This window comes from Chelonia mydas, chromosome 15, assembly GCF_015237465.2.
Source record: "Chelonia mydas isolate rCheMyd1 chromosome 15, rCheMyd1.pri.v2, whole genome shotgun sequence".
Lineage (NCBI taxonomy): Eukaryota > Metazoa > Chordata > Testudines > Cheloniidae > Chelonia > Chelonia mydas.
The window spans coordinates 14,020,003-14,035,585 of record NC_057856.1 but is presented as its reverse complement, the minus strand read 5'-3'; the positions used below and the strand labels follow the sequence as shown (position 1 = coordinate 14,035,585).

General features: G+C 56.1%; 6 protein-coding genes and 1 gene segment (V, D, J or C); all 7 read right to left on the bottom strand.

The window, feature by feature from the left end:
- Positions 1-15,583, bottom strand: part of LOC102937026 (immunoglobulin lambda-1 light chain) — a 537,592-nt gene that overhangs the window by 125,139 nt on the left and 396,870 nt on the right. The gene's annotated exons all lie outside the window — the stretch shown is intronic.
- LOC102941305 (immunoglobulin lambda variable 3-21) overlaps positions 1-15,583 on the bottom strand; it is a 550,568-nt gene that overhangs the window by 145,983 nt on the left and 389,002 nt on the right. The window lies entirely within an intron of this gene.
- Positions 1-15,583, bottom strand: part of LOC122461352 (immunoglobulin lambda-1 light chain-like) — a 567,620-nt gene that overhangs the window by 174,480 nt on the left and 377,557 nt on the right. The window lies entirely within an intron of this gene.
- Positions 1-15,583, bottom strand: part of LOC102941083 (immunoglobulin lambda-1 light chain) — a 389,283-nt gene that overhangs the window by 117,311 nt on the left and 256,389 nt on the right. For 4 of the 24 annotated variants that reach the window (XM_043529693.1, XM_043529678.1, XM_043529706.1 and 1 more), the window contains exon 1: positions 7,093-7,153. The exons of 17 other annotated variants lie outside the window; for them this stretch is intronic. In XM_043529693.1, coding sequence (XP_043385628.1) covers positions 7,093-7,138 — 46 coding nt within the window. In that variant the 5' untranslated portion in view covers positions 7,139-7,153. Of the gene's footprint in view, positions 1-6,660; positions 6,959-7,092; positions 7,188-10,294; positions 10,357-15,583 lie in introns of those variants that run through there. 3 more of the 24 variants (XM_043529687.1, XM_043529682.1, XM_043529690.1) reach the window with 3 other exon arrangements.
- The window catches only part of LOC122463057 (immunoglobulin lambda-1 light chain-like), a 375,063-nt gene that overhangs the window by 138,160 nt on the left and 221,320 nt on the right, over positions 1-15,583 (bottom strand). The window lies entirely within an intron of this gene.
- The window catches only part of LOC102935130 (immunoglobulin lambda-1 light chain-like), a 376,593-nt gene that overhangs the window by 160,424 nt on the left and 200,586 nt on the right, over positions 1-15,583 (bottom strand). The window lies entirely within an intron of this gene.
- The window catches only part of LOC119563806, a 331,177-nt gene that overhangs the window by 168,246 nt on the left and 147,348 nt on the right, over positions 1-15,583 (bottom strand).

Sequence of the window (15,583 nt, the reverse complement as noted above, 5' to 3'; positions counted from 1 at the left end):
TTTGTGGGCAGATGAAATAAGACGCCTCCATTGCCAGCTCAGGAAGGGCCCCTCACGCTGTCCCAGAAAGAATGAGAATAAATGATCCCCTGTGTCAACGGGCAGTTTGTGTCTCACTTCCCCATCTGGCCATGTCACTGTGAGTAGTGCTACTGTCCTGTCCCACACCTGACAGTAATAATCAGCCTCGTCCTGCCTGGACTCCAGTGACGGTTAACGTGGCCGTGTTACCGGAGCTGGCCCCGAGAATCGATCGGGGATTCCGGAGGGTCTCTCACTGTCGTTGTATATGACGAGTACGGGGACACGGCCAGGTTTCTGTTGGTACCAGTGCACATACTTTTTGTCAATCTTTTCTCCTGTGCAGGTGAGTTGAGCATTTTGCCCTGGAGACACAGACACTGCAGGCGGCTGGGTCAGCACGATCTGAGCGACCGAACCTGCAAGAGGAGGAGAAAACACGGGGATAAAATCATGATGATTAAAGCTCTGGGCCAGCAGCCAGGGGAAGCAATGGGGGAAATGGGTCTAAAATCAAAGTCCCGTTTGATTGAAAGACTGAGAAAAGCTTCCCGCTCCCTCCCCCCACCCACCCACACACACACCGTCGCCGCACCTGAGCAGTAGGTGAGCAGTGAGAGGAGAAGAAAGGACCAGGCCATGGTGGGGATCCAGACGAGTTTGGCTTCCTGAAGTAAACGGGTCTGGTCTGGAACCCTCCAATTCTCTCTTAAACCCCCAGTGCTGGAGAACGGCCCCTTCATGCAAATCAGCCCCCTGCTCACTGGCTGCTGCTGGCACCTCCCTCCCCTCAGAGACAGCTACAGACAGACCCAAGAATTGTTTTGTTTCCCATTTGCAAGGAAAAATGAAGCTCATCTTGGGGGTGAGGGGCTCCCGAAGTGCTGTGTCTGCTCAGACTGTAACCGTCCAGAGCACTCCCCCTGGAGTGAGGAGTCTCCAACGTTGTCTGCTTGCCACTGCAAAGCTAGCTGGGTTTCTTGTCATGATCCTGACCCACAGTCTTTTGCAGGGGCAAGAAACCCTGGCTGGTTTGGGGCTGTGTGTCCTTGGTGGGACGGGTGCTGGGACTTGCTGGCGGTGCAGGTTGTGCAGGTGTCTTTGAGAGGTTTGGCGGGTGCGGACTGATGGCTTCTGGGATTTACAGCTGCTGCCTGGGGCGTGGTGTTGGCGTGGGGTTTGGGAGCGGACAATGTGGCGGCTGCTGGGTGGTGGATGTGCGGCTGGGTGGTGATGGTGCTCCTGGAAGATGCTGCTGAGGGATGTCCTGCTGGAAAGGGGTAGGGGAGGGGCTGAAACCCTTCTGCGCTGCACACTGCTCACGGGAAACTCACTGAAAGATGGTGAGGAACCAGCTGAGGATACTGTGAGCAATGGGGCCCCTGGTGAGCAAGGCACCTGGCTCTTGATGGATTTTTGTGGCTTTCCCTGCAGAAGGACCTGGTGTGGACAGCGGGATGGGAATGTGGCAGCAGGAGAGGGAGAGAGAAATTCTGCTTCCCTCCCCTTCGCTTCCCCATCCTGAGTCAGAGCAGCCACTGGGTTTTGGTGATCTTGTTGTGACCTTCACATTGGAAAGGGGAAAGTTGTTGGGGTATGAAAAGCCCCGAGTCCAGAGATGTCTCTGTCCCCACAGTTTGTAGCTTGGCACCTGGACACGGCTGCACTCACCGAGACACTCAGCTCCAGCACTGGAGAGAGGACGAGCTCCCGCGGGTGGTCAGTGTCCTATTACTACGATCAGTCCTTCCAGCGTTTCACAAGAGTTCAGGCCCGGCACGCTGAGCTCATGGGAACGCTGCCCCCTCCTGACTGTCTCACAGCTGCAGGGAACAGCGTCGTACGGTTGTTTCCAACGTTCACGCTGTTCCTTTTCAGGGTTTTTGGGGCTGTGGGATGCGGGCTGAGGCTGGGGCAGGTGATGGAGAGGGTGCTGGATGGGGTGGGTGCTGTTGAATGGGGATGGGTGTTGGGGCCCCATGCTGCACCCAGCGGGGATTCCCAACAAACCCTCTTGCGGGGGTGAGATCCCCCGTGGAGCACTCGATCCCTGCTCTGCACAGATCCAGTATGGCAGGTGCATGGTGAAAACCCTCCGGAGAGCTGGTAACGGCATCGCTGCCGTGTTCACCCCACTCCCCTGAGGATTTGATTCAGAAGTAGAGCAACTGATGGGCAGCTGAGGAACCTGGCCACCCTCGTGAGAGGCAGGGGTGTGTCCCCTCTCCCTTTCCTCAGGACTCCTGGGGTTCTCAGTAGCAATGCCTGCTTGGCCGGGGCAGGAGCCCACAGGGGAGCTGTCTGCTGGGGCCCTTCCAACACTCCTCTGGGAGCAGAATGGGCCTCTAAACTCATGGGCCCACGGAGCCCTGTCTGCACAGCGGTGAAGTCTGTGCCAGGGGAGAGAAGACTCAAATCTGACCTACCCCAGCACAGGACTCTGCGTGTGGCCAGCAGACCTCGGCTGAGATGGCATCAGCCAGGCCCCAATACACAGAGTGCTCTGGTGGTGAGAACCTACAACAAGCAGCAGGTTCTCCGGGTCAGGATGAGTGGGTGGCTCACAGCTCTGGAGTTGTTGTTTCAGGCTCTCTGCAGACTCAGGCAGGTGTCAGGGACACTGCAGTCGTGCTTCAAGCCTTTTCAAACAACCCATGAGGAGAGGGTATAATTTCTCGTCATGAAGGCCGAGATTCTGATCTCGCCACAAGAGCCAGGACCCTGGGCCTGGGCATATAGACAGTGCCTGTGCCTCAAGCCGGCTCTCACCCCGTGACAGGGGCTGAGGAGCGGAGAGGCAGAGTGCAGGACACGTGTTTGTGTGACATGCGACAGGCAGAGACCAAACCTAGCAGCCTGCGCAGGCCCCTGAGGGCGGCTGAGAGGGGCTGAGTCACCACAGGCTGCGAGCTGGACGCTGGGGAAACAATGGAGAATCCGGTGAACCCCACGGGGCCCGTCCCCGGCCGGGAGTGACGCAGTTTGTGCATTGACTCCAGCAGCAACTTCAGGGTGTCTTGACCCCGCTCCCCTGTTCTCACCTGTGCACCCCGTCCCCAGCAGGAGGAGGAGGGGAGCCCAGAGCATGGTGAGGAGATTTCAGGCCCCGGGAAGAAAAAGAGCCAAATGCGCTAAGACTGCCTGACGGTATCTGCCCCTTATATTTATCCTCCTGGGGGAGGCGCACACAAGCTCCACCTTTGTGCTCATCTGATCCTGCCTCGTTGGTCCTCAAGATCACAGGGAAAGTGCCGTGTGTGAAGGGGGGGGCATGCTGTGGTGAGGCCTTTAGCCATCTCAGGCCCTGTTTCAGTCATTCCCCTGGAGCGGGTCAGCACCCTGCAGACAGGCTTTTACATGTAAGCAGAGTCAGGATGGGCTCCACCCTGACATCTGGTGGTGAGGTGTGGCAAGTAGTGGAAAAGAACTTCAGGGGCTGATCTCAATTTGCATAGGCACACCCACCCCGCCTAGAATGAGGCCATAACTGCCCAAATGGTCACTTTGGCTGTTGTGGGATCCCCAGTGTCTTTGTTATTGGGGCGGGAAGAGTAAATTGTTATTACCCTGATTATGGGAACTGTGCTTGGAACTGTACTTGGCCTTTTGTTATGATGGAGGGACTCACCATCAACTGAGTAGCACTCGCTAGGCAAGGGACATGGGTTCCAAAACTCTGTGAATTGAGAGAGACTTGAGACAGGTATTAGTACCTGGTGGTGTGGGCCCCTTTGTGAGGGCCTGAAGCACCAATTGCACCTCTGTCTCTCTCCACTGTGGAATGTCAGAGCTAATTTTGGGTCTATTAAGAGTCTTGCTGCAGGCACTGTGCTGCATTCACTTTGGCCTTATGGTGCACCAGCACTAAGGCCCCCACTACTATGAGCTGAAATCACTAAGAGCACTGTGTCAAGTAGTGGGGAGCCAGAAGATCTAGAGTGCAGTGGTGCTGTTCGTGAGACAGCGGCGTGTTCGTGAGACGGTGAGCTGAGCAGAGCTGTTCGTGAGACGGCGAGCTGAGCTGAGCAGAGCTGTTCGTGAGACGGTGAGCTGAGCGGAGCTGTTCGTGAGACGGCGAGCGGAGCAGAGCGGAGCTGTTCGTGAGACGGCGAGCGGAGCAGAGCGGAGCTGTTCGTGAGACGGCGAGCGGAGCTGAGCGGAGCTGTTCGTGAGACGGCGAGCGGAGCTGAGCGGAGCTGTTCGTGTGACGGCGAGCTGTGCAGAGCGGAGCTGTTCGTGAGACGGCGAGCTGAGCTGAGCGGAGCTGTTCGTGAGACGGCGAGCTGAGCTGAGCGAAGCTGTTCGTGAGACGGCGAGCTGTGCAGAGCGGAGCTGTTCGTGAGACGGCGAGCTGAGCTGAGCGGAGCTGTTCGTGAGACGGCGAGCTGAGCTGAGCGGAGCTGTTCGTGAGACGGCGAGCTGAGCTGAGCGGAGCCGGTCGTGGTGGAGTGGAGCCGTTCGTGAGACAGCGGTGTGTTCGTGAGACGGCGAGCTGAGCAGAGCTGTTCGTGAGACGGCGAGCTGTGCAGAGCGGAGCCGGTCGTGGTGGAGCAGAGCCGTTCGTGAGACAGCGTAGCAGAGCAGAGCCCTGTGGGGCAGTCAGCTTCAGGACACGTAAGGTACCCCTTACCTCTTTCCCCCACACACAGGCATATTTTAGCCAGACTGGGGAGTAACACTCTGCAGATGAACTTTTGAACTCTGGGGCTGGACTTTTTGGATTTTGGGTGATTTGAGGATTGCTGGACTCAAGAGACGTTTGGGTTCTGGGACTCAAGAACCTGAGGGAAAGGATGTGGCCCAATTTTCTGGGGTGGGTCTTTGCTCATGGTTTGGTTAATGAACACTAGTTGTGGTGTTTCCCCAATTTAACGCTGATGTCGTTTACCTCATGTTATTAAAGATTCTCTACTACACCGAGACTCTGTGCTTGCGAGAGGGGAAGTATTGCCTCATTGAGGCGCCCAGGGGGTGTGTAAGATTTTCCCAGGTCACTGGGTGGGGGCTCGAGCCAGTTTTGTATTTACTTTGATGAGAGGGAACCCCTGTGTACTGAACCCGGCCCTTGCTGCTATCAACTTGGCCTGGCAGAAGGGTTACATACACACAGCACAGCTTGGTGGTGTCAGGAGCTGAGCTGTCCCAGACAGGGCAGGGAAGTCACAATGGGCCGATGTCGCTTCAGAACACCCCACAGGCCTCCTCCACTGAAACGGATACACAGGAACGGCCGTAGCTGTATAGGACTCCTGATGCTTCACGTGAACCTGCACAGACACCACCGCAAATGATCCTGGGCTATTCTGAACACTGGTCTGTGCCTTGAGGCGAACTATTCAGTAACTCCCATCTGTCGCAAGTGGTCATTTTGCGCGGTTTCAATCTCTGCTGATCCTATGGCTCAGCTCTGTGCTATCTGCATTGCTGGGCAGGCAGGGAAGGTCTGTGGGGTGTCCTTGGTTGCGGTGGGGTGTATGTCGCACAGGAAAGCAGCCCCCTTCAGTCTGGGGCTGAATAAAGGGGTTTGCAGAAGCGATTGTGAAGTTGTTGTTAACAACGTTCGATCTCCCTCCCAGAATGGCCCCAGCAGGGAGCAGAGAGGGGCAGGTAGCCACCAGCAGCAGCCCTGAGCCTGCCCCAGCAGGAGGGGTGAGAGGCAGCGCTCAGGGGACAGGACTTGGAGCCGGGAACTCTGCAGTTCTGGTCCCAGCTCCTGCACTGAGTGGACGGTGATGGTTGCGGAAGTAGCAGATGTGCATTCTGGGACTTCTTGTTTTAAGCCGGGATCAGCGAACCCAGCCCAGTGCATTCACACTGCCTCCCTCACCCCGGTGTCAGGGCTGCGCTAACGAACCTTCGCCCTTGCTCATGGCTCTGAGAGTCTGGCGCAGCTCTGTGCGGTCAGAGCCCTCCTGTTCCTGTGCGCTTCCCCTCCGAAATCGGCCCTTTGACATTCCCGTTAGTCAGAGACTGAGGCTCTTCTCCTTCCTGCTGGTGCCACATGGGGGTTTGTCACAGGCCTCGGCCCCAGCTTGCAGGTGGGCTGTTGTGTTGGATATCTGGAGGCTGGGACACGGGGTGCAGGACACAGATGCCCCCAAGGCCCGTGGGGATGGAGAGCAGGGAAAAGTGAGCTCTCGCTGCCGGCTCCAGGAGCCTGACACTCAAGTGATCTTCTCCAGTGCCAGGGTCCATCCCCCATTCCCACTGCGGGGCCCTGTGTCTGTGTGTGTGGACGTCTCGACAAAGCTGTGAGGAGAAGAGAACGAGTCTGACTTTGGCAGGAGAAGTTTGGAGAACAGTGTCCAGCCCTGGACTGTTGCCAGGTGAGGGGCGTCCTCATGCACTGGGTGTGAGTCCAGTTTGTCCCTTTAACAGGAATGGGGACGAGCTCCCCTCGCTCTCTGAATTGTCCTTTAGAGCTCTGTGCATTGGGGTGAGATTGTTCACAAGGGTTATGAGGGAGACGCAGCGTGGTCCCAGGCTCTGCCTGGAAGGATTTCTGGGTAGATTCAATAGGATACCTGCTTCCCCGCCTCTGAAATGGCCCCTCACGCTGTCAGAGGACGAATGCTCTTAAACGTTCCCCTTTGATGACGAGAGGTTTGTGTCTCACTTCCCCATCTGGCTGGGTCACTGTGAGCAGTGCCGCTGTCATACACCTGACAGTAATAATCAGCCTCGTCCTGCGCCTGGACTCCAGTGATGGTTAACGTGGCCGTGTTACCAGAGTTGGCACCAGAGAATCGATCGGGGATTCCGGAGGGTCTGCTGCTATCACCATATATAACGAGTAGGGGGGCGCTGCCAGGTTTCTGTTGGTACCACTGCACATTCTTGCTACCAATGTTGCTTCCCGAACAGGTCAGTTGAGCTTTTTGCCCTGGAGACACAGAGACTGCAGGCGGCTGAGTCAGCACGTACTGGGCCAGAGAACCTGGAACAGGAGGAGAAAACATGGGGATAAAATCAATATTTCAAGAGCTAACCCACCACAGGTCGTGCAGGAACCCAAGGAAGAGAAAATCCCCTGACTAAAGAGATGGAGAAAAACTCTCCCGCTTCTAATACCTGAGCAGTACGTGAGCAGTGTGAGGAGCAGAGGGGCCCAGGCCATGATGGATCCAGACGAGCTCGGCTTCCTGAGGCAAACGGGTCTGTGTCTGGGACCCTCCGATTCTCTCTTAAACCCCCAGTGCTGGAGAACGGCCCCTTCATGCAAATCAGCCCCCTGCTCACTGGCTGCTGCTGCCTTTCACTCCCCAAGAGCCTCTCTGCATAAATCCCCTCAGACACCTATAGGGGAAAGGACTGCTTTGCTTTTCATTGGCAAGGGGAAAGTCTAGCTCGTCCCAGAGGTGAGCAGCTCCCAATGGGTCTGGTGTACTCAGAACGTCAAGTGCAGACCCCTCTCCCCAGAAGTCTCCAATTTTATCTGCCTTGGACCTCAAAGAATAGTGTGGTTTCTTCTCATGCCCCCAGGCCACAATAGTTTTCAGAGTCATTCCACCATTTTCAGTCATTGCAGGAAGAAATGGTGGCCAGTTTTGGGGTGATCATTTCTGGGGTGCTGGATCGTGGGGGCGCTGTTGGATGGGGACTGGTGTTGGGGCTGGTTCTGTTGGATTGGGACTGGTGTGGGTGCTGGTTATGGAGTGGGTGGTGGATGGTGTGGGTGCCGTTGGATGGGTGTTGGGACAGGTTTCGGAGTGGGTGCTGGATGGGTGGGTGCCGTTGCATGGGGACTAGTGTTGGGGCAGCTTATGGAGTGGGTGCTGGATGGGTGGGTGCTGTTTGATGGGGACTGGAATTGGCTAGTTTCGGAGTGGCGGCTGAATGACGGAGGTTGATATTTGCAGACCTTACATCAATCCTTGGTTCCCAGGACAGTCCCAATGTGACACAGAAACTCCCTATTCCATGGGGCTGGCTGGGCTTGGCTCCTCACTCTGGGAACTGCAAGCTGGCCCCTCGTGAGCGGGTCACAGCCCTGCTCAGGTCTGGCCCGGCCACCCCACGGGAACGAGTGAGGAGCTGCTGGTTCATCTTTTCGTTCTCCCTTTAAGCCGTTGTGCCAAGTGCGATGCCCTGTTTATTTCTGGCAGCCCTCGCACAACCTCCTTTGTTATTCAGCAGACTGTGAGTGTTCGTTGGCTCGAGGCGGAGGGGTCTAGTTCTGGGCGCGCTGACAGCCCCTGCCTCTGAGCGTGTGGCACACGCACCTTCCCCAACATCTAGGGCCGGTGCACACCAGCACTCACAGCTACTCTCTGCAGTGGGGTCGGCTCCCACAGATTACTATTGCCCCCTAGTGGCCAGCATCGAACTTGCCATGATCACGTCCCTGACTCTCCAGGGCTGTAGGGTACATCGCTATCCAGTCCCTTCCAGCATTCAGCCTCTTCCTTTCAGGGTGTCCGTCTCCACACTAACCAGCTGATCAGGCCCTTGGCTTAGTCACGTTGGGCAGAGATCAGTCAGTTTTTCGGGCAGCTGCAGCCCCCTGGATGAAGATTAAGACATTCTAGAGCTGGGCAGCCACCGGGGTGCGGCTACATGAATCTAACTCTGTGAGACACAGACAGACCCGTCCCCAGGGGAAGGGGCAGGGAGGCAGAACCACCCCGGGCTCCTGCATGGCGCTTTACCCTGCGCTTTTGAACATTGCCGGACAGAGTAGAAATTGACCGTCACCACCTTAGATCCCCTACACCGAGAGTGCCGAGGAACCGTAAATCTCCACAGAGTTCAGGTGAAATAACGATATCCTGGAAAAGCATCTGTGTCATTCGATGCCCCGTGCTACACCCAGTTGGGACTCCCAACTAACCCTCTTTTGGGTGTGAGATCCCCCCTTGAGGCTCTCGATCCCTGATCTGCACAAGACCAGTATGGCCGGCGCACGGTGACAACCGTTAGGAGAGCTGGTAACGGCATCACTGCCGTATTCACCCCACTTCCGTGACGATTTGATTCAGAAGTAAAGCAACTGATTGGTTGCTGAGGAACCTGGCAGGGGTGTGTCCCCTCTCCCTTTCCTCAGGACCCCCTGGGGTTCGCAGTAGTATTGCCTGCTTGGCCGTGCAGGAGCCCACAGGAGAGCTGTTTGGTGGGGGACTTTCCAATGCTCCACTGGGAGCAGAATGGGCCTCTCAACTCACGGGCGCACGGAACCCTGTCTGCACAGCGGTGGAGCCTGTGCTTGGGGAGGGAAGATTCAGTCCTTACCCACCCCAGCACAGGACTCTGCATGTGCCCAGCACCCCAGGAGAGCTATGGGGAAATCGCATCAGCCAGGGCCCCAATACACAGAGTGCTCTGGTGGTGAGAACCTACAACAAGCAGCAGGTTCTCAGGGTCAAGATGAGTGGGTGGCTCACAGCTCTGGAGCTGTTGTTTCAGGCTCTCTGCAGACTCCGGCAGGTATCAGGGACACTGCAGTCATTCTTCAAGCTTTTCTTAACAACCCGTGAGGACTGGCTATAATTTCTTGTAATGAAGGCCGAGATTCTGATCTCATCCGAAGAGTCACGGAGCCAGGCACTGGGTGCGAGTCCAGTTTGTCCCTTTAACAGGAATGGGGACGAGATCCCCTCGCTCTCTGAATTGTCCTTCCACTTCAGAGCTCTGTGCATTGGGTGAGATTGTTTACAAGGGTTATGAGGCAGATGCAGCGTGGTCCCAGGCTCTGCCTGGAAGGATTTCTGGGTAGATTAAATAGGATACCTGCTTTCCTGCCTCTGAAATGGCCCCTCACGCTGTCACAGGACGAATGCTATTACACGTTGCCCTTTGATGACAAGAGGTTTGTGTCTCACTTCCCCATCTGGCTGGGTCACTGTGAGCAGTGCCGCTGTCCCCCACCTGACAGTAATAATCAGCCTCGTCCTGCGCCTGGACTCCAGTGATGGTTAACGTGGCCGTGTTACCGGAGCTGGAGCCAGAGAATCGATCGGGGATTCCAGAGGGTCTGCTGCTACTACCATATATAACAAGTAGCGGGGCGCTGCCAGGTTTCTGTTGGTACCAGTGCACGCTCTTGCTACCAATGTTGCTTCCTGAACAGGTCAGTTGAGCATTTTGCCCTGGAGACACAGACACTGAAGGCGGCTGAGTCAGCACGTACTGGGCCAGAGAACCTGAGACAGGAGGAGAGAACATGGGGATAAAATCAATATTTAGTGATCTAACCCACCACAGGCCATTCAGGAACCCGAGGAAGAGAAAATCCCCTGACTAAAGAGATGGAGAAAAACTCTCCCGCTTCTAATACCTGAGCAGTAAGTGAGCAGCGTGAGGAGCAGAGGGGCCCAGGCCATGGTGGGAATCCAGACGAGCTCGGCTTCCTGAGGCAAATGGGTCTGTGTCTGGGACCCTCCGATTCTCTCTTAAACCCCCAGTGCTGGAGAACGGCCCCTTCATGCAAATCAGCCCCCCGCTCACTGGCTGCTGCTGCCTTTCACTCCCCAAGAGCGAAGGGACCCAGGGGAGAGCCTCTCTGCATCAATCCCCTCAGACGCCTGTAGGGGAAAGGACTGCTTTGCCTTTCATCAGCAAGAAGAAAGTTTAGCTTATGACAGAGGTGAGCAGCTCCCAATGGGTCTGGTGTACTCAGAACATCAAGTGCAGACCCCTGTCCCCAGAAGTCTCCAATTTTATCTGCCGGAGACCTCACATTAAACTGTGGTTTCTGCTCATGCTCCCAGAGCACAATTGTTTTCAGAGTCATGCCACCATTTTCGGTCATTGCAGGAAGAAATGGTGTCCAGTTTTGGGGTGATCATTTCTGGGGTGCTGGATGGTGTGGGTGCTGTTGGATGGGGACTGGTGTTGGGACTAGTTTGTTGAATGGGGACTGCTGTGGGGGCTGGTTCTGGAGTGGCTGCTGGGTGGGTGGGTGCTGTTGGATGGGTGTTGGGACAGCTTAGCGAGTGGGTGCTGGATGGGGTGGCTGCTGTTGTATGGCTGTTTGGACAGGTTACGGAGTGGGTGCTGGATGATGTGGGTGGTGTTGGATGGAGATTGGATTTGGGCTAGTTTCGGAGTGGCGACTGGATGAAGGCAGTTGATATTTGCAGACCTTACATCAATCCATGGTTCCCAGGACAGTCCCGATGTGACGCAGAAACTCCCTATTCCACGGGGCTGGCTGGACTTGGCTCCTCACTCTGGGAACTGCAAGCTGGCCCCTCGTGAGCGGGTCACAGCCCTGCTCAGGTCTGGCCCGGCCACCCCACGGGAACGAGTGAGGAGCTGCTGGTTCATCTTTTCTTTCTCCCTTTAAGCCGTCATGCCAAGTGCGATGCCCTGTTTATTTCTGGCAGCCCTCGCACAACCTCCTTTGTTATTCAGCAGACGGTGAGTGTTCATGGGCTCGAGTCAGAGGGGTCTAGTGCTGGGCCCGCTGACAGCCCCTGCCTCTGAGCGTGTGGCACACGCACCTTCCCCAACATCTAGGGCCGGTGCACACCAGCACTCACAGCCACTCCCTGCGATGGGGTCGGCTCCCACAGATTATTATTGCCCCCTAGTGGCCAGTGTCGCACTTGCCATGATCACGTCCCTGACTTTCCAGGCCTGTAGGGAACATCGCTATCCAGTCCCTTCCAGCATTCAGCCTCTTCCTTCCAGGATGTCCTTCTCCACACTAACCAGCTGATCAGGCCCTCGGCTTTGTCATGTTGGGCAGAGATCAGTCAGTTTTTCGGGCAGCTGCAGCCCCCTGGATGAAGATTAAGAGAATCTAGAGCTGGGCAGCCACCTGGGTGCGGCTACATGAATCTAACTCTGTGAGACACAGACAGACCCGTCCCCAGGAGAAGGGGCAGGGAGGCAGAACCACCCCGGGCTCCTGCATGGCGCTTTACCCTGTGCTTTTGAACATTTCCGGACAGAGTAGAAATTGACCGTCACCTTAGATCCCCTACACCGAGAGTGCTGAGGAACCGTAAATCTCCACAGAGTTCAGTTGCAATCACAATATCCTGGAAGAGTATCTCTGTCATTCGATGTCCAGTGCTACACCCAATTGGGACTCCCAACAAACTCTCTTTTGGGGGTGAGATCCCCCCTGAGGCCCTCGATCCCTGCTCTGCACAACTCCAGTATGGCTGGTGCACGGTGACAACCCTCAGGAGGGTAGGTAATGGCATCACTGCCATATTCACCCCACTCCCCTGAGGATTTGATTCAGAAGTAAAGCAACTGATGGGCTGCTGAGGAACCTGGCCACCTCCTGAGAGGCAGGGGTGTGTCCCCTCTCCCTTTCCTCAGGACCCCTGGGGTTCTCAGTAGCAATGCCTGCTTGGCCGGGGCAGGAGCCCACAGGAGAGCTGTCTGCTGGAGGACTTCCCAACACTCCTCTGGGAGCAGAATGGGCCTCTCCACTCAGAGGAGCACGGAGCCCTGTCTGCACAGCGGTGGAGCCTGTGTCAGGGGAGGAGAGACTCAGCCCTTGCCCAGCCCGGCCCAGGACTCCGCGTGTGGCCAGCTCCCCAGCAGAGCTGTGCTGAGATGGCATCAGCCAGGGCCCCAACAGACACAATCGCTCCGGGATTCTGGAGGGTCTCTCACTGTCCTTGTATATAACGAGTAGGGGGGGCACGGCCAGGTTTCTTCTGGTCCTACTGCTCATAGTATTCGTCAGTCTCTTCTCCTGTGCAGGTGTGGGGGTCGGGGGAGTGTGTGACAGGACGTGTGTGTCTGTGTGTGTCAGCGGGAGGGGGAGAGAGACAGAGGCAGTGTGTGTTGGGGGAGAGTGAGTGTGTCGGCATGCTGTCTCCTAAGTTCGAACAGCTGCTGGCCCAGAAACACCATGAGACTCTTCCCCTCTGTGCCAGGTGGACCGGTGTGGGGCAGGCAGGTTGAACCAGGCAGGATCCAAGTCTGAAGAGGCTCAGTGTCGGGGGATCCAGGTCCCACCTGTGTGGGACAATCTGGGTGCAGGCAGACTGTGGCAGGATGTGGATGCACAGGGGTCGGGGAGGGGCGGGGTCCAAGTCAGGGACAATGGACTGTGCAGGGGCTTCCAGGTGAAGGTGGTTGGGGATCAATGGAGGGGTCTGGGCATGGGGGTGTCAGCGGGGAGTTGGGTGCAGTTAGTTGGGGGTTAGTGGCATGGGGGTCTGGATGTGGGGGCTCAGGGTGATGGAGCTCATAAGGGTCAGGGTTTGAGTGCAGGGAGGTCAGTGGGGGTGGTGTGGGTGCAGGGGTGTGTCTGGAGGCAGGGGGTCTGTGCAGGGGGTCTCCAGATGCAGGAGTTGAGGTTCTGTGGGGTGGGGTTTGGGTATGGAGATCTAGGTGAGTTTTAGGTGCATGGGGTGAGGCTTGGTGGGGGTGTCTGGATATGGGAGGTCCAGATGCATGGGGAGTTGGGGGGATGGGGGAGCAGCTCCCGTACAGTGTCCCCTCCCCTGCAGCTGAGGAGCGATGGGGGCAGGAAGCAGGGGAGGATGCTGAGCTTGCTGCAGCTGGGGAAGGTTTTTTGGGGTGAGTCTGACACAGCCCACACTCCTTGCAGGGGAAGAGGAAGTCTGTTCCTCTCCTGCCGCCAGCCCATCTGGGACTAGCAGCTGATCCTGGTTCAGGGTTGGAGCTCCTGGCTGGGGTATCGCCAGCCCTGTGGTGATTGACTTCTCCATCGGCTGCTCCGGTACCTGAAATGATGTACCTGAGCTACTAGGGAGTGGTGGGTGACTGCTCTTGCCGCGTCCCTTTGCCATGAGTTTTGTGGCCGCAAGAAACCCTGGCTGGTTTGGAGCTGTGTGTCCGATGGGACGGCTGCTGGCTGGTTAGGTGTCCCTGGGAGATGTGGCTGCTGCAGACCGATGGCTTGAGGAGTGAGGGGCTGCTGCTGGGCTCTGGAGTTGTGCTTGATTGGGGTTGGGACTGACCAGGATGGGTGCTGCTGGGGGGCTCTGGGGTGCTATTGGAGCATGCTGCTAGGTGAGGCTCTGCTGGGAAGGGTGGGGCCAAGACCCTTCTGCACGGACACTCCTGGAGGGGAGCCCCACTGAAAGACAGCGAGGAACAAGCTGAGCAATGGGGACCATGAGGATCAAGGCAACTGGCTCCTGAGTGCTCCCCTTTGAGTGGTACTTCCCAGCAGCAGGACAGTGTGGGCAGGCTGAAGGCAACGCTTGCTCCCTCTGGGTGATAGCAGCCCCTGGGTTTTGGTGATCTTGTCGTGACCCTCGCACCACTCCAAGCAAGACTGCCAGTCGGAGAACCCCTGCCCCAGAGACCAGGGAGCAGAGAGGGAGTGGCTGGGAAGTTGGAATCCAAACAGTGGTCCCTAGGGTCCCTTGTCCAGCTCGGTCATGTGAGCGCTGTTGGGGAATAGAAAGCCCCAAAGCCCAGAGATCTCTCTAGCCCAGCAGTGTGTAGCCTGACTTGCTTTACACTGCCCAGTACAGACTCTGAGCTCCAGCACTGTGAAGGTGAAGAGCACCCCCTGTTGGTCAGTGCTGCTGTTACTAAAATTATTCTGGCCGGGGTTTTAGAAAAGCTGTAGACCCTCCATGCTGAGCTCATCACAAAGCGGGCCCCCACTCACTGTCTCTCACAGCCAGAGGGAACATCACTGTACAATTGTTTGCAGCATTCATGTGTTCCTTTTCAGGGTGTTCTTCTCTGTGCTGGCTGCACTGATCACGTCATCAGCCTGGTCCCATCTTTGGAAGGGATTCCCAGGGGTTTCAGAAGTTGCACCTGCCTAGATTAAGACAATGCAACCCAAGCTAGGGAAGTCACCTCCTCCTAGCTGGTTTGCTATTGTTGTCTCTTCCTGGGACACTAATGTTCTGTTCTGACCCCGGGGCACCCCACCGTGAGCGGTAGCGGATACTGGGGCCGTGCAGGCCAGCTCTCCAGGATAAGAGGGAAGGTCCTTGCGTGGATCAGTAACTGCTTAAAAGATAGGAAACAAAGAGTAGGAAAAAATGGTCAGTTTTCAGAGTGGAGAGAGGCAAATAGTGGAGTCCAGAAGGATCTGGGTAGGACAGTGCTGTTCAACATCTTCCTAATTGGTCTGGAAAAGGGGCAATCAGCGAGGTATCACAGTTTGCAGATGATACAAAACTACTCAGATAATTTAGTAATGCACATTGCGAAGCAGTTCCAAAGGGATCTCTCAAAACTGGGCGACTGGGCAACAAAATGCGGATGAAATTCAATGTTGGTGAATGCAAAGTAATGCACAGGGAAAACGTCATCCCAACTATACATATAAAATGATGGGGTCGCCGTTAGCTGTTACCACTCAAGAGAGAGATCCTGGAGTCATTGTGGAGAGGTCTCTGAAAACAGCTGCTCAATGTGCAGCTGCAGTCAAAAAAGCGAACAGTGTTCAATGACAGGAAAGATAGATAAGAAGGCTGAAAATATCATCTGACACTATATAAAACCATGGTATGTGCCCAGACCTTGAATATTGTGTGTAGTTCTGGACACCCCATGTCAAAAAAGACGTTTTAGAATTGGAAAGTATTTGTTTCGCGTGTGCATAGTCTCTAGCCAAGCGATGGAATCTCCAGTGGCGTGATGCAGTTCTTCATCACTGAAG